The sequence below is a fragment of the Zootermopsis nevadensis genome, unplaced genomic scaffold (genome assembly GCF_977971745.1).
Source record: "Zootermopsis nevadensis isolate Lab colony 2312 unplaced genomic scaffold, Znev_1.0 Znev_ptg000006l, whole genome shotgun sequence".
Lineage (NCBI taxonomy): Eukaryota > Metazoa > Arthropoda > Insecta > Blattodea > Termopsidae > Zootermopsis > Zootermopsis nevadensis.
In genome coordinates this window covers 768,148-795,566 of record NW_028259138.1, presented here as the reverse complement: position 1 = coordinate 795,566, position 27,419 = coordinate 768,148, and the positions used below count along the sequence as shown (strand labels likewise).

At 38.6% G+C, this 27,419-nt stretch overlaps 2 protein-coding genes across 7 annotated transcripts in view; one reads left to right on the top strand and one right to left on the bottom strand.

The window, feature by feature from the left end:
• The window catches only part of LOC110828142 (uncharacterized), a 266,276-nt gene that overhangs the window by 45,239 nt on the left and 193,618 nt on the right, over positions 1-27,419 (bottom strand). For 2 of the 4 annotated variants that reach the window (XM_087343442.1, XM_087343443.1), the window contains exons 3-6: positions 24,559-24,675; positions 10,070-10,216; positions 2,804-3,083; positions 1,583-1,754 (exon numbers count right to left, since the gene is read on the bottom strand). In XM_087343442.1, the coding sequence (XP_087199568.1) occupies positions 1,583-1,754; positions 2,804-3,083; positions 10,070-10,216; positions 24,559-24,675 (716 nt within the window). Of the gene's footprint in view, positions 1-242; positions 1,164-1,194; positions 1,372-1,582; positions 1,755-2,803; positions 3,084-10,069; positions 10,217-24,558; positions 24,676-27,419 lie in introns of those variants that run through there. The other 2 variants (XM_087343445.1, XM_087343444.1) reach the window with 2 other exon arrangements.
• Positions 1-27,419, top strand: part of LOC110827939 (uncharacterized) — a 343,471-nt gene that overhangs the window by 315,209 nt on the left and 843 nt on the right. The window lies entirely within an intron of this gene.

Sequence of the window (27,419 nt, the reverse complement as noted above, 5' to 3'; positions counted from 1 at the left end):
GCCCGGTAAACACTTTCAAAGACGAAATATAAAGTCTTGTTTCTTACTTTCGTGGTTCAGTGGTACTCCATACACCAAGCGCTCACATGCTCGCGCGAGCGTACACCTTAAATAGTTAACTAGTTGGCTAACGACGAATGGCTGACTGGAGCTCACTAACGATGAATTCTATCTGATAGATTCCACTGAAATTTTTCTGTTAAAATTAACAATTCCGAATTTAATTTGTTGATTACCTAAAAAATGTTTCAGACATAAAGTCTCCTGAAAATTGTAAAGCTCTGCAAGCTGATTATCAGTAGTGTAGTGAAAAACTGTATGAACTTCAATATACATAAAACTAAAATTATATCGTTGACATGGAAGTCTAACAGTATTCATTTTAATTACTGTGTCAAAAAGTTTTAATTTTGCGTTCTGACTCTATAAAAGACATTTGTGTTATATTAGACACTAAAATGCATTTTCATTGCCATGAGGGTTTTATATATTTTCAGGCGCTAAGGACATTACGTCTTATTAATTGTAATTTCTACTTAGATAGTTTGGTTCTTTATATATTTTTTTAATAAGGTACAAGCTGAAGTTTGCCTCTGTCATAAAGAATAATCTTACTTCCTGCCTCCAATGAAATATAAATCATAGAAAGAAAAATGTCCAATGCATATTGTATTTTTCAGTTTGATATTTTACGTAATTATAATTTAATTATAAGTTGTTTGAATCTCATAACACTTTATTCCAGACGAAAATTCGACGTTTTATTTCTTATTTATATTTTCAATGATAAAATTGACATTCTGTGGTAGACACTGTTATTCGTGTGCCTACAAGGCAAGTAATATAATTTTTCTACTTTTGGCGTGAGCAGTGCATTCACTAGGTGGGTCATTGCTTCGGATGACGTAGTTGGCAAAAACATTGTCTCTTATGAGTACAATTATTAAACTAATTTTACTCATTTAGTTGAATTATCTTTTTATTTTTAAATTGTTTATTTATTGCGTTTTTTGCTTTGCATGTATTTGATCTTCTTGTGCTGTCTCTGCATTTGGCTCCTGTAGCTCTTGAGTCAGCACGTACATTCTGTTATTGAAAACTTCGGAATACTGGTTATTTCCGAAGCAGAAAATGTGATACTCCTTGAACACGAAACGCATTAACTGAAATGCGGAAATATAGAATGAATGTAGAAGAGTAAATGCAATTTCAAATCTTATTTTGCAATTGCTGGACGTTGCATGGCTGCTGATATGTTCATTTTTAATGATCCTCTGCTCTTTACATTCAGTTTTTCATACGCACATACATACACTCAGAGTTTTTAATTAACCACGTTCTTTTATCCCGTTTTGGGCCTGTTGATTATACCTGTGAAGCACAAAACGTGGGATTCTTTAGTAATTTGCTACCCGGTTAGAAACTGTATACTATAAAACTTTTGAAAACTTCTTCATCACCGATTTGATAGTTTTATACTTCATACAAGAACGAAAATTTTGTGTTTCTGTTGATAGTTATTTCTCTTCGTATCCTAGACATATAAGCTGGAGCGCTGTGAGCATATTTGTCAGTTGCTTACCCGTTTGTGATGTGGTGATACTCGGGCAGGTCCTTGGCTTGCGCCGCCCTCGCACGAGCCAGTATAGACAGAACTGTGCGTTTCGTGGGCGACATGGCGAGGCGTGTGCCGCCCCCAGGAAGTAGAGGTCGCTTGCGACACAAAAGTTGTGTGGGTGGACCGCTACCAGCTCCTGCGGCATCAAACCAGACTGGAATGAGTCCCTCCGAGTCTGATGCAATTAATTTATGGGCAGGCAGACCAACATGCTTATTGGCTGAGAGATTAACCTAACAGTATGTAAAGCTGGAACATTAGATGTTCCATAGAGTTTTAACCGGATTAAATTATTTTGGGGATTGACTAATTGAAATATGAAGAGAAGTCAAACATTTCGGAGAGATAAAGAGCATTATGTGTTGGAGGGTAGCACGCTTCGTCCGTTAGTCCTTTTGGTAAGGATAGTATGGAAGTAAAAACGTGAATTTGGCAAGAAGTAGTGACTAGACCTATACCCGGAGGCTTAAAATACAGGGCTAGTCTAAATGATGTTCCCGATTTGAAACACATCTTACTCACATTTAATGAAATTCAGATGCACAAAATTGATACCAATGGAAAGAGAAACTCTCCAAGTTTATGTTGGTATACTTCGCGGCCGCGTAGTAACACTGTTCGCCACCAGGTGCGATATGAGAGAAAATGGCTGCCATCGAAGACAGGGGAGCCTTTTGTGTCCTGGATTTCCACGTTCACCGGTCTTTTATTAGTATGCAACGGCATTTTCGAACCAAGTTTGTGGCAAATCCACCCAGTGGGCATACAATTCGTAAGTGGTATTCCGAATTTAATAATAGGGGCTGCATTTGTAAGATAAAGTCAATCGGCCGCCCGTCAGTAAGCGAGCAACGTGTCTGGGAGGAACACGACTACAGACTAGATGCGTGCCGAGTTACCAAGGGGGCTCACATTGAACACCTGTGATGTACTGAAACAAAACTTGGAGAGTTTCTCTTTCCACCGGTAACAATTTTGTTCATCTGAATTTCATTAAACGTGAGTAGCATGTCTTTCAAATCGGGAACATCACTTAGACTAGCCCTGTATAAGCATTAGTTTACCACCACCAAGAAGACCCCAGCGTCTCTTCTGCAGTTCAGTCTATTAATCAAAATAATCTTCGTTTATGCTTGTTGTGTGACAATCAAACCCAAGAGAATTTTGCTTCGGACAAATTCTTACCTACTGACGGCACAGTTGCTCCAGCGATGGATGTCCTGGGTTCGACACCTCTGAGGGCGGGGTGCTGGGGAGCGAGAACTAGCCCGTGACTTGTGGGGAGAGTCGGAGGCGGCGACTCTGCGGCCACTGGAAGTGGCGGAGTGCAGGGTGACATGCTCCCTGTGCTGCTGGAACTGGCGGTGCTGTCCCCCACAGGCAGCAGCTCGCCCCTGCCACAGCGCTGCGTCTTCAGGATGTGTATCTCCCACATCTGCTCCTGACGAATCTCGTCGTTGTAATCCTGCAGCGTGCATAGGACATTTCGTTACAGTATACATCGTTGACTTTTGGCCTAGGAGAGAAGACGATGGGACATGGAGAAAACTGCATAATGATGAGCTTAAAAATCTGTACTCCTCCCCCAGTATTATCAGGGTGATTAAGTCGAGATGAATGAGATGGACGGGGCATGTAGCGCGCATTGATGGGGCAAGAGGTGTGCACCGGGTATTGGTTGGGAGGCCTGAGGGGAAGAGACCGCTGGGGAGACCTAGACGTAGATGGGAGGATAATGTCAGGCGGGATCTATGGGAGATACTAGCTGAAGGAGACTGGAATTTGTTGGCCCAGGACATGGTCCGGTGAAGGGCTTTGGTTAATTCGGTGATGAACTTTCGGGTTCGGTAAGCCATTTAGTTAGTTAGTTATACGTCGTTGACGAAAATTGAACTGGTATGCGGATCCGATTCAAATAAACATTAAAATTGTTAATATAGGATTTGAGACTTTCGCGGCGAGTACAACCAATAAAATCTTCTCGGGCAAGAGAAGATTTTATTGATTAAAATTCTTAGATAATCTACCGTAAAATTTTCCAATATTAAATGTAATTACAATCAAGTCACCCGTTCTGAGGTTGATTCATGCCAATTGTGAAATATGATCGTTCACGACGTGACATCAAATCTGCACGAACACACCTGATTTGTAAATATGACAATTTGAGATTGACTGATATTTCGTCTGTTCTTATTTCCTCCATCGCCCTGACGATGGGTGAAGTATGTACCCAAGTACCTCTGAACAGTTGGTCAGTTTCTGCGAGACTACACGGCGTAACATTCCAGAAGACAGTCATCTTCATATTCGCGTCCGTGAGAACTTGAAATCTAACTTTCCGAGTCTACGAGACGTTATTTAAAACCCGGACCTACGGAATACGAAACGACCGCCCGAAACATTCTGTGCTTAGTTATCTTTATTGTTTTTGATGATGCTGATCCTTCCTTATCTTCAGATATGTTCCATAAAAGTTCTTATTAGAATTTGTATTATATATTATTTCTTTTATATTTATCAGGAAACAGATGTATTTTGGAGGTTTGGTTTTATGATGACAATTTTGGCAATTGTGATACTTTGTTCTCCTCGATGGTCTTCAATAACACAATGCGCACGATGTGTAGTGCTTGACCGTCTTTCTGTATGTATCTTTTAATTCGAGAAGATCCTTGTTACTCAGTTTCATAATGTAACTCTCTGAGGTTCGACCTTTCTCAACATGAAATCGTTCTTAACTTTGGGGTGAGATGTGCCGCTTTTGAAATAAAGGTGTGTGGCTCCGGGGTTAATTGCCTGGAGACATCAGTTACATGAAGGCACAGCATTGCCTGACGGATGGATGTCATGAGAGAGAGACTAAAATACTCTCTGTATTATGGGCACAAGACTCTCTCTTTTCCCGTCCCCGCGGCCACTGTTAAAATAATTGGTCGTGAAACATTTATATAATAGAATTCTTTACTCTTGCTTTCTGAAAATTAAGTCCAACGAAATGGCACTGAATGTGATCAGAACTGACACAAGTTTCTCCCGAAACGTATGAAGGTTACTTATGTATTACTATATCACAATAGATGTGTGTGGCTGGACTGTGTTCGATTCCTAGTAGACAATTTTCTGTTCTGACCACTTCCACGATTGTATGATTCACTCGCTCATCTTTCCACCAAAAACTGCGATGTGAGAGTCTAGGTCCTCAAGATCGCCTTCTGGGACGTTGCACCGAGTAGTCTAGCAGAAGTCGACCGACGTTTCAGGAGTACTTACTGCCTCCATCATCACGGCGAAGCTATAGAAAGTGCAGTGTTCTTCCCGAGAAAATAAATGGCAGTTCAGTGTGGCCAACCTGTGTTTGTTATTTGCATATATTTTATTAATTTATGGTTTGTAGGATTTGAGATTTTCATGATGGTGAGTCTGAAGATGGCTGTATTCTGGGTTGTTGTGCCGTGTAGTCTGTTAGAAGTTTACCGACGATTCAGAGGTCCTGAAACGTCGGTAAACTTCTTCCAGACTACACGGCGCAACATCCCAGACGACAACCACCTTCAGATTATGGTTTACGTAACGATGGATTTGAATGTGTGTATGAGTGACAGAATAAATATGGAGATACATAATGAATGCTACGCATCTAAATTACCGTGTGTTAAAATTACAAACATGGCTATGGGGCGTAGACATGCAGGATGTATTTACTAGTGGATATTAATCACATATTAGGTCATTAACGTGTGGTGTTATTAATTTACAATTCTGCTAAATTCGATGTATAGATGAAGCCACTCAAATGAAACCAGGCGCCATGTTTATAATACTTTCACATTATGCCATTATTGCATCAAGCCTTCAAGATTTTCATTGCTTTCCCATATATTATAAAGTAGAATTTATAATCAGGTCGGAAAGTTACTGAACAGCTATCTGAGTTTAAAATTGTTTTTACTTTGTCAATTTTAAAGTGACATTACTTAGTTTTTGACATCATGTGGCAATGAAGAAGATACCAGCCCTTAGGCTTTTTTCATTTGTTGGCTGAGGGACGGCTAATTGACTTGTCATTCACCAGAGCGTAACTGTCACTCTTTAATTAATCGAAGATGTTAATTAATGTCGCCCTATTCATGTCACAGGCAGTTGAGTCGGTATAGAAGTGATCCATCTGTCCGACACTAAACTTCCTTTACGTGTTACCCAATAATAACTGTAGCATTGTAGTATTAGTGACAGAATATTTGGATACACACGTACAGGGGCGGCAGGTACATTATCACTAACGTCAATGTTGTAAGATGGTGAGTTCTCTCTTGTGATATAAAATGGTTTGTAAGTTATACAGTTTCATGACCCTATTCAGATTTTGTCTTCAAAATATGATGTAAAAGTGAGAATTATTTGCTTTGACTCAGACTAAGGTTCTGTGGCTAGCAGTTATGAACTTGATAACAAAATGTCGGTTGTTATCTGAGCGGCAGTTTGTGGAGAATGACACTTGGCTTGTGGAGACGTTGAGGCTGGTTTAATATCTTCAAAGGACGGTCTTTCTTTTCGAAGCTGAGGCCTGCAATATGAGATTATAATGCACGCAAAAGTTGCAGTTTACTGATAGCTTTGGCGTTCATTTTGCTTGAAGACGCTCAACTAGAAAAGACCATCTGGCTTAACGAAACAAGACCTCTGTGATGGTTCACATGGTGACAAATAGAAGCTTGTCGTCGTGAAAGTTACACATCATGCGTGTGGGAACTTAAGAATTGTACGTAATTTAAGTGACTTCCGATGCTAGTTAAACGAATACCGACGCTCTGTTAGTAAATGAGATTAAAATAGTTGAATACCTTCATGTGGGGTCTTTGTCCTTAGCCAGACGAACCACTCATTACCCTCCGAACTTGTTCTGATGAGATCTATTTTCTTGTTATGCTCCCATCTATATCAGTGTTATAACAAATGTTCAGATTTAAGTATTATCATCAAATTTTCGATTTAAAATTAATTTCCCAAATATTCGAAATATAAGCGCGACGTAACATTAACCTTTTAATACCTGCTGGTAACTGTATGTACTAGCCATTTTAACAATTAATAACACTGAATTTTGTACCTATGGGTTTCGTGTAAACACCTTTATTTTCTTAAAAAATATTAACTATCTAATCCGTTAAATGGTGAAGTGTGTTTTATTTGCTTTATGGGCTGAATCCATAAATATGTTTTAGTGGTCAGCTTCACGCTCCCCGGACAGAGAGCCACCCTTACCCATTGTATAGGAGACTAGCTATACCCCAGAGCCTGTCTGGACGCAGTAGCTAACAAATAAATCAAATTGTTTTATATAAAATTCCTTTATTTTAGAAAAACTGTAATTTCATTTTCAAGTGCGAAATATATTGAACGAATAAAAAACAACCTCTAAAACTGTTAACTCTAAGCTCCAATAACAATTTCATTCAGAGTCGTTAAATAAATTGTGAAATTCGCCTACGGTCGGATATGTCGACTTCTTCGTATGTATAGTTTGTACACTTGCTTCAAAGACCGTATTAAGGCAGTTTAATGTACCTGACTTTATAAATCTTACTAGAAGAGAATTCTAACCGGTTTCCACTGCCTGGCACTAAAAATTCATTCGCTAACATTTGTAATGTTTTGGTATATGTCATAATAAATCTTTCATTTATCCCCCACATTAATTTATTAATCTCAGTAGTAAGGCTAACGAATTTGTTTAGTTCGTGGGACACATTGAAAGTCTATCCTTACATAATTTATTAGTGTCACTGAACGTTTGCGTAAAAATTAGCAGAGAGGCAACGTTTTTAAGTTGATATATCTCTGTGGAGAGAAAGATTTGCACACTTTTCTTGTTTCTTAGCCAGTCAGTTCAAGTGTTTTTCAAAACTGTCTTTAAATTGCGTTTATTACGAAGCGAGGAATGATGTAAAAATTCTAAACAGCGACTGCTGACGGATATGGAAGTGATCGTAGCCTATTTTAAGGTGGCATAACAGATTTAATAATAGCTGAGGAAAACTACGAAAAACTGTCAAGATGGCTGAATTCCGGGCCAAGAATCAAACTCGATGCTACACCGTTCGATATACCTTACGGTCTCTCCCGCCCTTAGAGATCACGTTTGTAATATAGCTGAAGTTCTTAGAAGGAAGGAACGTTGTCAGGTTGCTCCGGAATTTTCCAAGCAATGTTATATACCAAATATTTCTATATAACAGTGCATATGTTGATATCACATGGAATCCCTGCACTGCCATCCAATCTCTCTTCCACCTCACGATAGCGAATGGAGTTACAACTCCAGGAAATTCCGTCCATTATGTCTCGCTTCCAACATCTTCGCCCTTTGCAACAGAGAAGAGTGAATGGAAACGTAGATAAAGAAGTAGGCGAAACGGAAGAAAAATACAGGCATCTAAAGGACTAAGAGGTAATCAGACACGAGAAAAGGGAAATTTGACATTGTGTCTGGAAGTAATATCTGTAGGGGGTTAGTGGCGTGGAGGTTAAGCTCCATGCAAAGATAACCTGACTAGAATCAAGGATAGGTAGACAGACTTAAAATTTAGGGTGGTATAGAGGAAGAATGCAGTAAGAGCGATAGTTAATATTAAAATGTTTATTAGAGAATCAGTTTACAAAAATGAAAAGTCTGGTTCAGTCTCTGCAAATTTGTAGTTCGAGTCACGAAATTCTTGTCAGACGAATATTACTATGGGGTTTGTCAGCCAACAATTTAATAAATTAATGTCAGATATACAATCATATTTCTCACGCAGCATAGTCCAAATATGACTCAACCCTTCCCCGTGTCAGTTTACATTCAAAAAGTAATTGTTTTCATATTTACAAGGCAATATTTATTGGTGGAAGGATGACGGTCTGATATGTATAAACACTGAGGTACTTTCAGTTCCCGTGAATTTGCCATTTGGACAGTTTGAAAGCTCTCTGATAACTTTGGTCTATCAAACTTAGAAATAAAGTTTACGTGCCATAACGCAAAGTAATTAAATAGGCCGATATGCGCCCAATGACACAGAAACACTTTACAGTGTGGATTTATAGAGGATTAAACTCACGTTTTGAGACCCGCTACAGGAAAGCAATTTTATGACGAGCTTTGACGTCGCTACCAAATTAATCAACACACTTCAGTCCTCTGGTTTCTTGTACAGGAACTGACATGCCTCGCGGTTGTAATCTGTTTTTGTGCTGACGTAGGTGGGAAAAGAGATAATAACTTTGTTGTCATTTTCTACAACCATGAAGACCAATGTGAGTTAGAGGGGATATAATAAACTAGGAACATCGTAACTTTTATAGCAATCACGGTAAGGGGTTTACGAGGTATGGACATGCAGATGGAACTGGGGAAATAATAAATAAATACACAGCTCAGAGTTTAATAGCATAAATTGTAGTGAAAAAACCTACTTGGAAGACCTAGACGTAGATGAATTTGTAAGACTTGAGGTTCTCACAGCGGTGAGTATGAAGAATTCTGTCTTCTGGGTTATTGCGCTGTGTAGTCTGGTCGATGTTAACCAACGTTTCAGAGGTCATACTGCCTCCGTCATCAGGGCGATGAATTCATGACGGAGGCAGTATGACCTCTGAAACGTTGGTTAACATCGACCAGACTACACAGCGCAATAACCCAGAAGACAGAATTCTTCAAGATAATACATGAAAATTTGACGCAAAATTTTGACATACACTTCATTCCATGTGTTTTAATCGATATGATGAGGTCAGGAAAAACAGTAAATTGGTGTAGATCCATATAATTAATTATTTATAACTATTTAGTAAACGGATGGTAGACCTAAGAATTCAGACTAATAGATTAAACCTCAAAGCTTCTGCATCATAACTGTGGCTGGAAGTATTGACATATAAACAGTATTAATTCGGAATATTTACGTGTGTTTTTGGTATATATATTTTTCATAGTCGCCATGTTTATATTATCAATTAAAACTAAAGTAATTAAAATTAAGACTATGGCGGTTCTAGTGGCATAAAAGTCAGTCAAAGTTAAAACGAAAATCTGCTAGTTCACTCATTAGTAATTGTGAGGGGCAGACCCTCGGGCATTAAAGTGTAAGCCTATCCTAAAATATAAAAAAAGGAATGTAGGGAAAAGTGGATCTTGGGGAAATACATGATTATATTAACTGAATCTAATTGTCTCAGGACCGTAATCAGTTGTGACTTTTCCTACTAGCGACCTTGATTCCTCGTGTCCTGTAGTTGATAACCTGACGTTTAATGTAGGGCGTGTTGAGGTAAAGGATTACTGCACCACTTTCCGGTCAAGAGAGAATCTGCAGCTGTCGGGCAACAATTTGTGAGTTCGAAACTAGGCCGGAGACACAGTGACGTCGCTTCCTGTAGGAGACATTTGCAAAAATAATTGTTACTCACCGGAACTAAGAACCTACGCACTTCCGCCAGGGCGTAGGCAATTCTCGCGTGTGCTTCCGCTGGCGGAGCAAAGGCCGTGATCTCGATGTGCAGGTCGTCGCTGAGATGCGAGAACTTCGGATCACCAGAACACCGTAGTTCTTCTTCCTGCAACACAATCATAGGATCTTCCTAATTCACGCTAATCACCTAACGGTATTAGCTGCTACCAAAGATTTAATAGCCTGTGCTCAGAGATTCTGTACCTCTCGTTCGCACTCATATCCAAAATTTATGCCCACACTCAACGATATTATTGGCAGAGATAATCAACAGAAGAGAAATAATGTTTGTAACATTCGCGTTTTGCCAAGCTCCTCTTAGTTCTTACTCATTGGATGGACCGCTTCTGGAAAAAGTATAAAAGTTCAGTTTAGTCTTTGTATAATATAAATGTGTTGCACCGTTCTCATCAACATAATTATCATTAACATTGACTGTCTCTCTGGATTTTGCGTCATCTTATCTGGTAGAAATCCACAGACGTTTCAGAGGTGCTAATTGCCTCAATCGCACTGATGATGGAGGAAACAAGCACCTCTAAAACGTCGGCCATCTTATACCAGATTACACGGCCCAATATTCTAGAAGACGGTCATCTTCATACTCGTCGCCTTAAGAACCTCAAATCTCATCTCTCAGATTTCATAACGGACCTTTTTTATCTAAACTTTAAACAGGGAACAGACAGACAAACACACGAAGCTCCTTAATGTGATTATGAATATGCAACAGGGTCCAATTAACTGTTTGCATTATCGATTTGTCAACATAGCTCGTTATTACACGAGATGGAAATATCTAATTGGTAGGAAGTTCTGAGATAAACAGTTGTAGTTACTTCTTGGTTCTTGGTGAGAAGGGCTTAAGTAAAACGTGATTTGTGTTGATGTTAAGTCCTCCTTACTGAGCACTAGTCGTTAACTGTAATTCTGTGTGTTCACCAGTATCAGTGCCGGTCATCCGTGTTCAACAAACACCGAACTTTCATAATTAAGCAAGGACGAATGTCGGCCAATATTTGCAAGAACTCAGGAGATGTGAGCTTATGTTTGTTTGCCATTTTGCATGTTTCTTTCAACCAGAATGTTGTAATATGACGACGACGCTTATACTGTAATGTCTGTTAATGTTTGTACAAATCCTTCTGTCCCGCTTCGGAGGGGGAGTGGGGAGTTTAGATCTCAGCCGGGTGCGGTTTTACGTTCATCATCGATGTTTAAACTAGACACATTCCCCCGCCCAAGCTCGTTGTTACAACTGTGGCCGTTAACATTTCTCAACCCTTTCCATTCTGCACGCACTAGATATTTCGTCCTTGTCTGGAATTATAATTTAAGTGGACCAATGAAGGAAAGGCATCTTGTGGTTTTAAACAATTGAATAAAACTTTTTATACTGGATACTGGGAACGACCCGTTCTTCAAGTGTCTGAGCACTACGGGTCCCAACTTTTCGTTGGCTTGATCTATAGACATTCGGTAGGAATCCTTAGACGAGTGGATCGGCCCGTCGCAAGGCCTCTACCTGTACACAGGACAACACAACACAGAAAAACGCGGACAACATCCAAGGTTTGAGTGGGATTCGAACCCACGGTCCCAGCGATCAAGCGGCACAAGGCCCACGCCTCAGACCGCGCGGCCATTGCGGACCCCATAACTTTTTATAAGATTCTAAAACAGAAATTATATCTTACCATTTAAATCTCACGGAAGAATATTTAAGTACAAATTGACACTTAAGGATTAACCAGACGCCTTCAAAACTGAGGCAGTTTCTCACATTTATGAACTGCTTTCTTATCAACTTCTGTTTCATATTGGGCCAGCAGAGTCTTGTGTTCAAAGTCGAAAGTAAGAGTCCTGTCTCTTCGCGTGTTTACGGTGTGGTTGCTGTAGAACGCGGCTTCCGAGAAACATCCGTCATATCTTCTTATGCGATCAAGGGCGACAGTGTGCTTCAGTTTGGTTGCCAATAAAAGCTACCCCACATTTAAAAACAACGTAATTATAGAAAAGAGAGAATCCGTTTATATCAACCAGGAGTCTTCAGCTTCGACGTCTAACTAAAAATAATTCTAAAGCCGCGTCCACACAGAAACTCGTAACATAACTGCGTCGCGTAACTTCAATGCGTCGGTGTGGACGGGACCCTGTAACCTCGACGCAAACATCAGCTTTCACACCGAAGCATTGAAGTTACGCGACGCCGTTACGTTACCAGGTTCTGTTACAAGAGGGGACGCGGCTTAAATAAACACAAATTCTGGCTGTAGATTCTCAGAAAAGTATTTTCACCTAGTAAGAACGGTTTGATAGTGCTTTGTATCGAATGTAAAAGATACTTTAAAATGAAGTTAAGGACATTAATGTAATTACGTGGTAAATTAAGATTCTTGCACCTTAAATCTATCAAATGCTTGGCCATATTCGGAAAAGAACATAGATAATATATTCAGACTATTTTTAGGAATTTTTGAGGAAATAAATTCTTATGTAATTGTGCCTTGGTTTTACCTTACTACACAAAGTCTGTTAAAGTTTTTCCTGTATTGTCGATAAGTAATGAACTGTTGCAGATACGTTTAAGAATGAAGATTTCTGTCTTTGGGTTGTTGCGCTGTGTAGTCTGGTCGATGTTAACCAACGTTTCAGAGGTCATACTGCCTCCGTCATCAGGGCGATGAAACCCAGAAGACAGAAATATTCATACTCACAGCTGTGAAAACCTCAAATCTTACACATTTAAGAATGTTGGTATAAAGTTATTACCGGGTATCAACAGATCCATTCGACTGCTCATTTGTGATGAGTGAAATATCAAGGCGAAGAGAGGAAAACAGTAAATTTGTAACTGGCCTGGATATGAAAGTGTTTGAAAAGCTGACACTGACAGGTTTTAACATTGGAATATAGGAAAAGTTAGAATTTGCTAATTGTTTTATTCATCACTGTTGAGTGAATAGGTACTTTATTTCATTTCGTATATTTAAACGCGATGCTAAGACAGCCGTTAGTAATGACTCACCTCTAGACTGAGCTGGCCAGTTATAATCAATCTTCGCAGACACTATTTTTTATGTTACGTTATGTTTGCTACGTAACGATAAGTAGGTTTGTATTAGGGTTTGCACAAAAACCGATTTTTGAAAAAACCGGTTTTCGAATCCCAGTATTTTCAAAAAACAGGTTTTCGAATTTTAACAAAAAACCAAAATATAATTAAAACAGTAAAAAAAATATTTATACTTATTTTAAAAATTATCAGTTTACTTAATATTTATGGAACTACAAAAATATAACAAAATAAAATATATTACATACAATACCAAATAAAAAACTAAAATAACTAAAATCCGTATAAAATATAAATTATAATTTTTTATTTCATTTAGTATTTTTCTTCAGGAAATATGATTTCAAAAAACATAAAATGTCCACTGAACGATTACCTAATCTTATTCTTATTCTAGATACAAAATTACCTGAAATAGAAAATACTCTCTCACTGGCTACCGAACTTGGTTTTATCGTTTTCAGGGCATCAAATAATAAATCCAAATTATTTATTCTTTTATTGGTTACCTCAAATACTGAAAATTCGGCCTTCAGTGTCTTCGGATTTGATATTATTTCTTCAGGTTCCTCAAGAAACCTATGAATTGATTTTTCCATGGCTTCTTTTAGAACATTGCCCTGATTAATATTTTCTCCGTCTCCGATACATTCATCATCGGAATCTGTTTCCATACAAGAATTTGGATATATTCTAGACAATATTTTTTCAGATAACTATATCGAGTTTTGAAGCTAGTGGAAATACACTAGATTTCTTTGTTGAAATATTTTGTGGATTTTGCAAATATAGCAAAAGGGTTACCAATCCAACTTGTCTTCTTTCTTGAATTCGTACTTCTAAAGCATTTAATAATTTTGAACTAATTTCTGTGTGACTCATGAAGATTAGTTTTACTACAATATGATTGTGCCCGAGGCGATTTCAAGTCAAAATGTTAACGTTTTTAATTAATTAATTTCTACATATTAATTCTAGCATCTAAAGCCGGTTTTTTAAATTTTAAAAACCGTTTTTCGAATTTTACATATTTATCCAAGAAAACCGATTTTTAAACCCCGACAAACCCTAGTTTGTATGAAGCAGATACAGTGGCTTTAGTACTTGATGCGTTTCGTGTTGTGGAAAATATGGTCTGACTGATGAACTAAGTAAGCATTTGTTGGCCTCTGAACAACCCTGCATTTTAGAGAACCATTTTATTGCATGTTAGAAACTACAGCACACATACGGTGTAAAAATTAGATTCTAAATCACAAAAGATAATAGCGATTTATAATAATGGAAACGAGGCAAAGCAATAGATCATTAAACTGGTGTATAATTCCTTTTAAGTGTTCTTATAAAGATAGACTTACGTCTCCGATCTTTATGGCAGAATGATTAATACTCCTGGTTTTTATTCAGACGTTTCTGATTCATATCTCGTCCCGCAGACTGGTTATACTGACTGAATGTTTTCTTGGTTATCCTCAGTTCAAGTATTTTCTGTACAGTACCTTAAATTAGGCCACGACCGTTACCTTTCAAATCGTTTTAGCTTTATTAAGTATTAATCATCATACCACTCCGCGCTGTGTAGACTGAGCTGCCGACAGCATCGTTAAATGAAATAAAGTGCAAACATAAACCATCATGAGGATGCTTATTTCAATTTAATATTGATGAAGGCGTTAACAAGGGACATTATGAGCTGAAGTCCTTGGCTCTCTACAGGTTGAAAGATCGAGTTCCAATTATCAGTGTTCGTCTTCGTTACCATGTCAGGGCCAAACCCAGACACGTATTAAAGTTTTTCGTCTAGATCTACGCGATTACAGATTGAAAATGTCTAGTGAGAAGTCTGGAATAAGTATATGTTTACCTCCAAACCATAATTTTCTGTCATGACGTGGTTCGAAGCCATAGAAATTTTTAAAACTGTTGGATTTTTCATTATTAAATACTCCTGAAAACTTAGTTTTCGTGTTTTTTTCACTCTCGACTGTTGATGTATATCACACAGTTTATTACCCCTCAACATTTACATTTGAAAAGTAATTTGTTTCAGCTTTCAGGCGATTAATAAATTATATCCCAGTGTAATAAATTAAAATTGTCTGTAATCCATACTTTTGTTTATTTAGTGTCTTTCTCTCGTGTAAAAGTAAAGTAAAGTTTGTCCATGTAGGCGTTTGGGGTGAGTGAAGGTATAGCTCCTCTCTTCCTTGACCTCGGCACTAGATGGGGGTGAGTGGTCAGCAGCACGCCCCGGCCGGCTTTACCCCCGGGAAAGGACCCCGGTACCCATTGTAGAGGAGGCTGGGTGGGTCCCAGAGCCGGTCTGGACGCAGAGGCTAGAGGAAAAATCCTCTGCCCCCATCGGGGATCGAACCCTGGTCGTCCAGCCAGTAGCTAGTCACTATACTGACTGAGCTATCCCGGCTCATCTTTCTCTCGTGTAGTATAAGTAATTCTATAGATTTACTTATTCTGTGAAACAACAGTGTGTTTAAGAGAAAAATTCTCGTCAAACTGATTACTAAACTAATGTTGGTATTCTGAAATTCGTAAATAATTAAACTGAACCGCGAAGTACACTATAGTTGAAAGGCGTTCTCTGGGATGCAGAGTTTACAGTTGCCCATTTATGGCAGTTACAAATGTGCAGTTTAAAAACTATCGTGTTTAGAGACACGCTTTCTGCCATTTCGTTAAATAAAAACGTTTTAAAAGATACTTGTGTTGGGCAAGGCCGTGGTCTAGGCAACACGGAGTTTTCCTCCGGGCATCCCAACAATTACTCCATTCACACACAGAAGAAGACAATGGCAAACCACTTCTGGATCATCTGCCGAGAACGTATATGAACAGGTCCCAGTCCGAGAAAAGGATGGAACGATCCTGTTCATATGGACCTGTCGTCAGACAGAACACTAAATAAATAATAAAAATGATCTTTTAACGGTATGTTATTTTTAGTAAAATGAAAGCTTTAAATTTATGTGAACTGAGTCTAGTGAACTGACCCTGACCAAAGAAAAGTAAAATGGGGCAGAAGTATGAAAGCTCGCTTTGAGGTTTTCTGTACGTAAACTACGTGGCATTGTTATAGAGGCGACAATTTGGCTGGCAGTGTTCGCTGGTTTTCTCATGCGCATTTATGAAAGCAGTCTTGGCGAGTATAACTTTAAGCATCTTGAAGATATTTTTCATTCTGTAATGTATGGTATGCAGTGTGTAAATCTATTACGGCATTGTAAACTGTGGTCTTCCAAGAACATTTCCATGCCACTGTCAATGAGCACAGTTGTTTGTCGACGATATCAAACCTCAGAGAACACAAAGCATATCTATGGGTCAATTATTCGCGCAAATAATAAAATTAAATTAAATAAATTAAAAAAAAAATAAACCTGGAAAAAATCTCGCTGGCTGTTAACGAGTAGTGGGTCAATTTCAAGCTACAACACATCTTTCCAACCATTAAACACAGAATATCCCAAATTCTCTTGTAGATAACTTACCAGTATGTAATAGTACGGAAGAGCAAAGGAAAACAATGAGAATAGAATCAGAAATCCAGAAAACTACTGGATACAAATATGAAAATTGAAAACTTGACCGCCGGAGTGACTCGCTATGAAAAATCAACACTAAAGAGTGCCATTGAAACCATCAATTCAGTAAATATTTTACTTGCGTTCATAGCCCCCCCCCCTTACGGGGGCAAAAGCGCCAGTTCGTCACATCTGAACTGAATGACATTTTTAAACGCTTTAATTTCTTTTCACAATTGAAGCTGTTAACCAGAAGAATTCCAGCAAATGAAATTATCCGTTAATAGAAAATCATTACTATTGGCTTAGTGCTTTAGCCACCAGGCGCATATGAACAGTGACTGCACGCCTTTGTCCCACTTTACTCAAAATCAACATCAAAATCTATTCGGGAGTTTAAAGATTCAATAAAAATGCAGGCTTGACAACCATATTATTCATACTTTTTATGCATTTAAATAATACTAAAGTTTGCAAGGCTATTTTAAAATATTAACCTATTGGTGCGGTGCAGTGGGACAAGACTTTAACTATGTCCGTGCTGAGCTTTTATTTAGCAAAAGTCTTATTTGTGTGCACTATAGTCAGTATAGTGACTAGCTACGGGCTGGGGTTCGATCCCCGACGGGGGCAGAGGATTTTTCCTCTAGCCTCTGCGTCCAGACCGGTTCTGGGGCCCACCCAGCCTCCTCTACAATGGGTACCGGGGTCCTTTCCAGGGGGTAAAGCACGGCCGGGGCGTGATGCTGACCACTCACCCCCCATCTAGTGCCGAGGTTAAGAATGAGTAGGAGCTATACTTCCACTCCCCCCAAGCGCCTATATGGCGTATAGTGGGACAGCTTCACTTTTTATCTGTTAACCTGTTAGTTCTAATTACGAAACGCCATATATAATATGGCATAACAAGCAAAGGTCCGAGAGAAGCATTTTTTTCACTGTCATCATTAAACGCCAAAGTTATGCTGGACTCAAGTCATCTATGATTCTGGACGAGATATCTTATTCGTAACATAGAAAGTGCAGTTCAGACATGTTATCAGTCACAGTTCACAATCGTTACTGTTATAAAACAAACTATAATTCTGAACAGATTACATTTTTTATGCCGAATTCGTATATGGTGGCAAGATTTCAAGCCATAAAGGCAAAGAGAAACACGGTGAAGCTAATGAATATGTTCGCTCCGTTTTGGTATGCACTAAAATAGGCATAAAGAGTCTATTAGCCCACGCTGCTTGTGTGAATTAAACCATTTATGCAACCACCAATTGCCAAGGATAAACATTCAGTACAAATAGGCACTGGTGTACTGCACTGCCTGTGTCCAAACCGAATGCTTTTAAATACGTCGAGCTACCAACCACAACGTAAATATTTTGGTCCTCTCCAGACCAGCACTGCTATGAGCTACAGTTTTAAGTCCATTTCGATGATTAATCCCCCACCTCAACTCCTTGCCCATTTACATTATAGCGGTACTCAAATAAACTAGTTCCTCTGTAACCAAGTTCTAGTTTTGCACACAATTTCATATTTAGTATTATTGATGCCTAAATGTTTTTAAATAATTATTTATTTTAATCCGTCTGATCACAATATAATTTTATTTAAAATTCTTATAATTAAGATAATAAAATATCATTCATGTTCCTTATCAATTGATCGATTTACATTTCGGAACATTTACACAACATGTTTCATTTTTTATAAAACCATCATCAGGTGTAAAATATATCTAAGAGCTTAAAACTCAATTATGATTTCTGTAGTTTTTTGGTGATGTTTCATTACATTTGTTTTTCCATATTTGGGCGAAGGTGTGATTTTTCTTAAATGTTATTAGATGTACATATCGGCCAAAGATGTAGGAGTGAGTGTCCCGATATGTCCAGAAGTACATCGATCAATCGATAAGGAACATGAATGATATTTTATTATCTTAATTATAAGAAATTTTAAATAAAATTATATTGTGATCAGACGGATTAAAATAAATAATTGATATATTATTCACAATATGACGCAATTATACTATCTTATGAATGACTGTTTTTAAATAAATAAATACACGAAGTGCGATCGGAAGGTTTCAAGACTGCGAGTATAAAAACCCGTACACTTATCTCAGGTATTAAATTCATCCATCACCCTCGAAGTAGTTCCCCTGGGAGTGAACACAACGATCCCAGCGCCGCTGCCAAGCCTGGAAGCATCCCTGGAAATCTTTCTTTGTCAGCCTGTCAAGCACCACCTGCGATTCTGCCTGAATCTCTTGCAAAAGACTCGCCAAAACGGCTACGGAAACCTATGAAATGCTAAAGCAAGCATTTGGGGAGTCCGCAATGGGTCGTGCACAAACTTTTGTGTGGCATTCACGTTTTAAAAATGGCCGAACCTCTGTCGATGATGACGAGCGTTCTGGACGACCACCTTCGAGCACAACTCCCGAAAATGTTACGAAGATTCGGCAGGCCATTCACGAAGATCGACGTCGTACCATCAACGACTTGTGCGACATTGTTGGGATAGGCTATGGGACCTGTCAGCTGATTCTAAAGGACGGAAGCGGCCGTCAAAGTGGCGCAACCACAACTGGCTGCTGCATCATTACAACGCGCCAGGGCACACCGCCCTCAAAGTTCGGCAGTTTTTGGCCTCAAACACCATGGCCGTCATCTCGCACCCTCCTTATTCGCCGTGTGACTTCTTCCTCTTCCCAAAGATGAAAATTCAGCTAAAGGGAAGGAGATTTGAGACGATAGAAGAGATTCAGGCAGAATCGCAGATGGTGCTTGACAGGCTGACAAAGAAAGATTTCCAGGGATGCTTCCAGGCTTGGCAGCGGCGCTGGGATCGTTGTGTTCACTCCCAGGGTAACTACTTCGAGGGTGATGGATGAATTTAATACCTGAGATAAGTGTACGGGTTTTTATAGGCGCAGTCTATAAACTTTCCGATCTCACCTCGTACACACACACACACACACACACACACATACACACACACACACACACATATATATATATATATATATATATATATATATATATACATTTCATAGCAGGAAACCTGATGAACAAATGAATCAGCCGCTATGAAGACGTATTCGTCATTAAAATGTGGAATAATGATTATTTAAAGTAGGAATTTTTAGATTCTCACGGCGGTGAGTACGAAGATGGCTGTCTTTAAGATTGTAGCACCGTGTAGTCTGGTAGAAGTTTACCGGTGCTTCAGAGGTCGTCGAAACCTAAATGCAAGTTCGTGAAATTTATGGTGATTTATCTCAAGCATATGTAACTATTCCAAGGAGTTTAGGTGGAATGTAGAAAAACAACACAGTATCCGCGCAAAATATTTATATTTCATGCGGACAACTAACGGACCGTTTGAGTTATTAGATATACGAATATTGTACGGATACAGAACATAATCATAAACATGATTACTACTTCTGCATAAAGCAGTTGTTTTTTAGGTTAGATATAGTAATGAAATATACTTAGGTTACACCTAAATCGGGCGAATCTAATGTAGTCTGAACCTGCGCTGCTGTAAATTATTTATATATATATATATACACACAATTAGTTTTAAACTTGTTAATTTATATGTTTAGTATTTGTTTGCCGTATTATATAGATAGAAGCACACGAAAAAGAATAACAATTCTCTTTCCAGAACTCCATGTTATCTTATTTGTCTAATAAGTCACCTGTTTCTTTGATGTAAGCTATTGCAATAGTACAATTAAGTAGGATAATTAAGATTTAGTAAACTTGTTAGTGATTGCTAAAAGATATCTTTATTACTAAAGTATATACAAAATTTTTGATGTACCATACAAATATTTCTTTCAGTATTTTTGCATTGTTTTCGTGGTTACAAGAGCTTAATTAACATGTGTTGCTGAACCTAATGTCTGTTTTATTAATTTATTATCACGTATAATGAGCCGGTCGCAGTGGCCACGCGGTCCGAGGTATGGAGCTTGTGCGCCTGGCCGCTGGGACCGTGGGTTCGAGTCCCACTCAAGGCATGGATGTTTGTCCGCGTCGTTCTGTGTTTGTATAGGTATAGGAATTGCGTCGGGCTGATCACTCATTCAAGGAGTCCTACCATTGTCCAAACAGATCAAGAAAATGAATAAATAAACCTCGAAACCTACAGTTCTAGAAAGAGCTGATAAAAGTTACATTCTGTGTTCGTAAGGAGGTGAATTCACACTGGCTCAGAATCAGAATTAGAGATCAGTTGTCTAGCGCATGAGCATCGGAAAGCTGATTTGGGTATTTTTTCATTTATTTCAAGAGCATCACAAAGCACGAATGAGAAAATAATTCATGTCTGTTGTCTGAGGCTACACACAAAGATTGATGGGTCCTGGAAACAACCAGTTGCCATGTCATACGATCACCGCCGTTTGTCCGTGTTGTGTTGAAGCAACAAAAGATATGTCAAACAGCTGATTGACATGGAACATATTCAACATCATAAGAACGTCGATACATTTGAAAAACAGTGTCGGATTGGACCAAATAACTCGCAGGTGTGAATCAAATGAATTATCAGATAGTTTCACTGCAGGGTAAAATTCCAAATGATGACATTCCTATTAATGTAATTCCCGGCAGTATTCTATTTTAAGCCCGAAGCTCATCTAAATATTATTTAACGATGCACTTCATGTCACAAATAAAACACAACACTTCGCGTCACAAAAATAGGTTCGGATTTGAGGTTTTTATGGCGGTGAGTCTGAAGATGGCTGTCTTCTGGATTGTTGCGGGACTACACTTGACCACAACCCAGAAGACAGCCATCTTCAAAAGTAAGTTCATCAATGCTGTTTGAGAAAACAAAACACTGTTCGTTCTGAGAGTCATACGAAACTCATAAACACTCTCTGTGGTTAAAATGCGGAGTTATTGAACCTGGTGGTGTATATACTTACCACTGGGCTGCAAATGGTTACATCACATCTACTCTGGAAACCGGAGAGCATAAATAGTATGCTTTTCTATGGAGTATTAGATGCAGCTAGCTCAGGACAGAGTCTGGTGCCGGGATTTTCTGAACACGGTGATGAACCTTCGAGTTCCATAAAGACAAAGCGAGTATACCTTCGACTTCCAAAGAATTTCCTGCGCCATACAGTGAGTGAGTGAGCTACGGGTTAAACCTCAGGGGTGCGAGTGATCGCTACTGCACTCTATCTCGGCCAGTTGAACCCAAACCATATCCTCACATCTTATATAATTAAGGCCACTTTAATATTATCTTTACATCTATTAACTGTCACGCGTGGTTTGTTGCGCTCATATTTTCCACATTTATAGTCTTCTCGTTACATGTTACATGTCCCGCCAATCTCATTCTTGTTGAGTTTTCAGTACTAATAATAGACTTCTAGAACATAGTTTCCTTGTTTAGGTTTTGAGGTTCTCGCGTTGTGGGTTGTGGCGCCGTCAGTATAGAAGAAGTTTATCAACGTTTCAAAGGTATTTGCTGCACCCATCATTAGGGCGTTACAACTAGAACCCTGAAGGCAGTGTTCGTCAACAGCTGCCTTGATGAAGCCATTCACATAGTTGGTTTACGTAATACGAAAAATATTAGTCTATCTCCAATTAAAGATTTCATACTCACCGCTGTGAGAACCTCAAGTCTATCTCCAATTGTCTGGTTGGTGAACTTGATTAAAACTGGGAACATATATCACATGTTGAACATCGGCATTTCATATCTCTGGTTAATAGTTATGAAATCGTCCGTATAAAAATTTGCTATTCTCGCTGTGTGTTATGTAAATACGCTACAAATATACATGTATATGGATGTCTCGTTTTATCTCTTATTTTGTCTGATGCTATTTAGCTCTTTTAACAAGGGATTTAGTTGAAGATAATTAAGTATCATGTATAAATCTATTGTTATATAAATTAAGGATAGCGCTATAAGAATTGATTGTCTATGAAACAAATATCTGCAATACTTGTTCACTGAACTCAGTCACCACGTTCTTCTGTCCTGCTAATGGAATACCAAGTACAGCATTGATTCCTCTTCTATATAACCCTCAGTTACATCTGATAATGTATTTGCATTTAAAAGTTTTGGAAGCAACGTCCGTTACTGTTTTCAAATTATAAATTCAAATACTATTCATACCAAAATGACCTTTATCCTCAATCAGCAACATTCATGATATGTTTTGAGAGGCTATTGAAACGAAAGGTAACGGTGGGACAGATGAATGTAAAATGGTGCAGAGGAAATTAGTTTTGTACAAAACGAGGGTTGCAGCACACAGTACGTGACTGGCATAGTTGTTGAAGGATACGGGTACAGGGGGTGGAGGTAGAGGTGTCACATTATAATGTACCAGATGTTAAGCGATGATTGTCATGATGTTGAAGGTCATAAGGTTATACCTAAAATTAGAGTCTCATAGATACTGATAAAAGTTGTCATGCTGAAATGCATAAGCTCAATGGAAACACTGACGACATCCACATTGGTTTAATTAATTTAAAGGAGGTTAATGTGTGGTGAAAATTTTACAATAAGTGCAAAAAGCTGTATTCTTAATATAAACATTTAATAGGAGTCCCTCAATATTTTGTGTAAGATACTTTTAACGCTAAAGTACATTGTTTAGAGTAAAACAGTTTTCAGTTCCTTTTAATACCGAAAAATAATTAGGACTACTTACTTAATTATGCCCTATTTGACGACACCATCAAAAGCTCAGATTGGCTTTATGTCACAGAATTTATATGAGGATTAGTGAATAATGAATTGGAATGGATGTGAAAGGAAGCAGTGGTATTGAACCTTTTTCGTTCGCGTACCCCCATATATAGTTTTTCTTCAACTTTGTACCCCCAAAGTTGTTGGTGTATAATTCAAGTTATACATAGTATATAATCTACATCTAAAATAAAGAAATAAATTACATTACTGATTATTCAGTGTTTATCATAAAATAATATATATATTTTTAAATTTCACGTACCCGCTAAGATGTCTTCGCGTACCCCCAGGGGTACGCGTACCCCAGGTTGAATACCATTGATTTAAAGTACTGTATTGTCATTTACCTCGACTTACCCCCCTCCCCCAAAGGAGAACTATACTCAGGGCAGTCGGTTTCCCAGTTTAAATTTCAATGCGGGATCTGGCAAGTTTAAGTACTGATGAGGTGTTCGGTTGAGAAAATAGAAAAAATGTAGTGCTTACAGAATTTGTGGTCTTTTTGTGTAGTACTAAAGACATGAAGCACGCATGGAAGAGGTCACAAATGCTTACAAAATTATTGAAGTTCTTAAGGACTGGTAATACTTCGCAGACCTAATACTGCACACAAAGATTTTTGAACTGAAAGTCACGCAAATAAAACAGGCACGTAATGCGTATACACGAAGTTTATACTGTAATCATACCTTAAATGTAGTGATATTCAGGGACGGAGTTTTTTTGCTAACCGTGTTAGATGGGACAGCACTTAGAATAACGAAAAATAAAAAAAAGTCTTTCCGTGGTTCAGTGGTACTCTGTTGGGTGGCCAATCAAGGCGAAGCCCTGGCTGACAGGCGCTGTCTAACGATGCGTTTTATCTTATTGGTTCTGCTGTGTTCCAGTGCGTGAATTGCACTGAACCACGGAAGCAAGACAGAAGACCTTTAATTTTTCGTTGTTGTTCGTTTTTCTAAGTGTTAGCCGGGCTAACATAGGCAATACGTTTAACAAAAGCGTTCCGCCCCTGCTCACATTTCACCGCTGTTACAACTCTTGGTAACTGCACAACTACTCTTTACTGTCCCTCACCTTGTGCTTGTCCCTCATAGAGCCCCTGCCCAGAATCGCCATCTTTGTCATGGTGTCCTCTTGCAGTCTCTTGAGGGAGTTGCCTTTGGGCCCCAGCAGCTTCCCCACGAAGTTAAACTGCAACGAAAAGAAAGAACAAAAATGGCAGCGGTCATACATGATTTAGACACGCGTATATCCTGATATGGATGTCTGTGTATTGCGAGCCATTAATTACTATACTTATAGAAGGTTATAGATTCCAAAATGCGTAGGACACTGAGGAAAAATTTGAAGAGGTAGAACCAAAAAAGAAAGACACGTAAACTTCTCTAAAGCAATGCCATTATTATTATTTATTTATTTTTTGTTTTTTGTATTTTAGTGTTTCACTTTTAGGGATATTATTTAGCTCATTTACTGTTAATTACTTTGTAACAAATTAATGAATTGATATATTAACATTATTATATTGTACATTTATATATTTAGTTTATTGTTTGTTTGTTTTTGTATTGTTATTTTTAGTGTTTGGCTGTTATTGGCCTCTTTTGGCTGTTGTCAAGCACTCTAATAAATTAATTGAATTGAATTGAATTATTATTATTATTATTGTTGTTGTTGTTGTTGTTGGAGTAAAGCACACTAGTGACGCAGATAAGATAGGCCTACAACAAAGATTCGATCCGCGTAAAAGTAAGTTTTAAGATGCATTCATGAATAGATTGTACTAGAAATGATCAAATACGAAGAGAAATGGAAACATATACGGAAGGGGGTAAAATTAAATATAGGCCTATAGAGTCCGGTTATTTAAACATTTGTAATGAATTGTCGATACAAGATTATAAAAATATGTCGGTCATATCAGTTTATATGAAATGGAAGGAAAGATATTGGCTACTTTAAAAGAAGTTCGAAATCTAAAGCCAAAGCAGTAAGATTACCTCTTACCTAAATTAAAATGATGTAATCGTGTCGGAACTGAGGGGCTAATATGTCAGGAAAATCACGAAAATATTAGTCAGGGTGTCGAACCAGGCACCTCTTAAATTCGAATTATTTGATTAGCTGCTGAATTTTTACAGTGGCAACCAAGTCTATAGAATGAGTTTCATTGTCGCAATTTTAAACGGTCGTGTGTTTATTGAATTAGATTTTATCTCGAAAGGAAAGGTTACCGCGATAAAATTAATGTCCGACAGGGGAACTGTTCGCAGGATAATTGTCCCTCTGTATGTGTAATTAGAAACTGCGTTCCGCGATCTTAATTCTGAAATGTGTCGCCTTTCTCCTGGGAACTGTAATTTCACAGCAGTTAAATTGTTAGAACCACCGCAGTACATCGCATTTACACCGGTAACATTTGTAATGGAAGTAATAACTAGTTGTCACTACACGAGGTTAAAATTTGACATGCATACATTTCTACATGCACGTACGTGGTCCTTCCATTTTTCAAACTGTCAGAATACGATGGCCCCGAGTTAATGGCAAACCTGGTGGACAGAGTGAGTGGCACTGGGGCACGTTTTCCTCAGTACTTTGATTTCTTCCCCAGTCAGTCCCTGTCGTATGCGAAAGACTCTATCAGCTGGCATGTTTTTTTTTATAATATCGGTTCTTGGTTCATAACTGAGCCGAGAATTTCCAGAAATCTACGTTGGTGTTCTGGATTCCGAAATCGCTTAAACTTTCAGATGGGTTCCGACGATTCGGAGAAATATAGCATCTCCATCTTCAGGACTGAAGTGCTGAAGGCGGAGTTATTGTGTTTCTCCTGAACTTCGGTACTCACCTAAAACTTCACACGAACACAAACATCGACATCTCCACACTGTTAGAACCCCTAATTTCATCAGATTAAACAAGCTTATTTACATACACAAACTGATTTACATTAGCTCGCCATATATACGTACACACTCACACAAACACTGAGCTGTCATGCTCAGTCAGTATAGATATAACTACTCCGCGGTCAATAGGTCCCTTTAGGGTCAATGAATTATTATGTTCAGTGTTTTTGGCGCAACGCATTTTAGTTAGTAATAGAGATAACTTCTCCGGGATAAAGCTACCATAGCGAGAAGGTGACTAGTCGCCTCAGCTTAATTTCGTTTTCTATAAGCGTGGAGTCTTACCTTCATAACCCCCTGCATGCCCTTATAACGTTACACTAAACCGAAAAGTAATTAACGCCACATAGAAAAATTAAAATTGTTCTTGGCACATGCAGGAATTGAGGTCTCGCTCCATTTATTCTTATGCCGGCATTATGAAGAGGTGTGAGGTTGGCTTCACGTCCCAACCGCTTTAACCCTGAAGAAAGGACCCTGCCACCCATTCGCTAGTTGGTTGGGTGGTTCCCAGAACCTGTCTGGACGTTGTGGCGTGAGAAGATAATGCTTTAAACGTTACTCCCTCTAACTTTAAGTTGTATAGGTGGCATGGAGGTAACGTTCGTTACATTCTAGGACCCAGCACTGAATGGAAGTAAGTTAATATCTCGGTGCTCCGACTGTACAGTCCAAGGCAAGAAGCCCCTCGGTACTTAATAGTTAGGTGGTTGAGTGGGCCTGCGAGCGGTGTCTTTATTGGGAAGTTAACTCGCTTAGCAAAGAAATTCCTCGCTTTTTATTATTCCCAAAGATTCATTGCCGTGTTAACAGGAGTGCGTCAGTGGGCCCTATAATAACACTGTGGAGGTGAAAAATCCCTGCCAGGTACAAACTCTAACGTTAATGGAATAGCTCTTTATTTTAGTAACAGCCTATAACTTTATTATTACTGTTGCAAATTCATAAGGAGGAGAAGCTTGTCACTTTGACCCATCCACTCAGCAGGTGAGAGTGTCTCCAATGCCTTGGATAGACGGAATT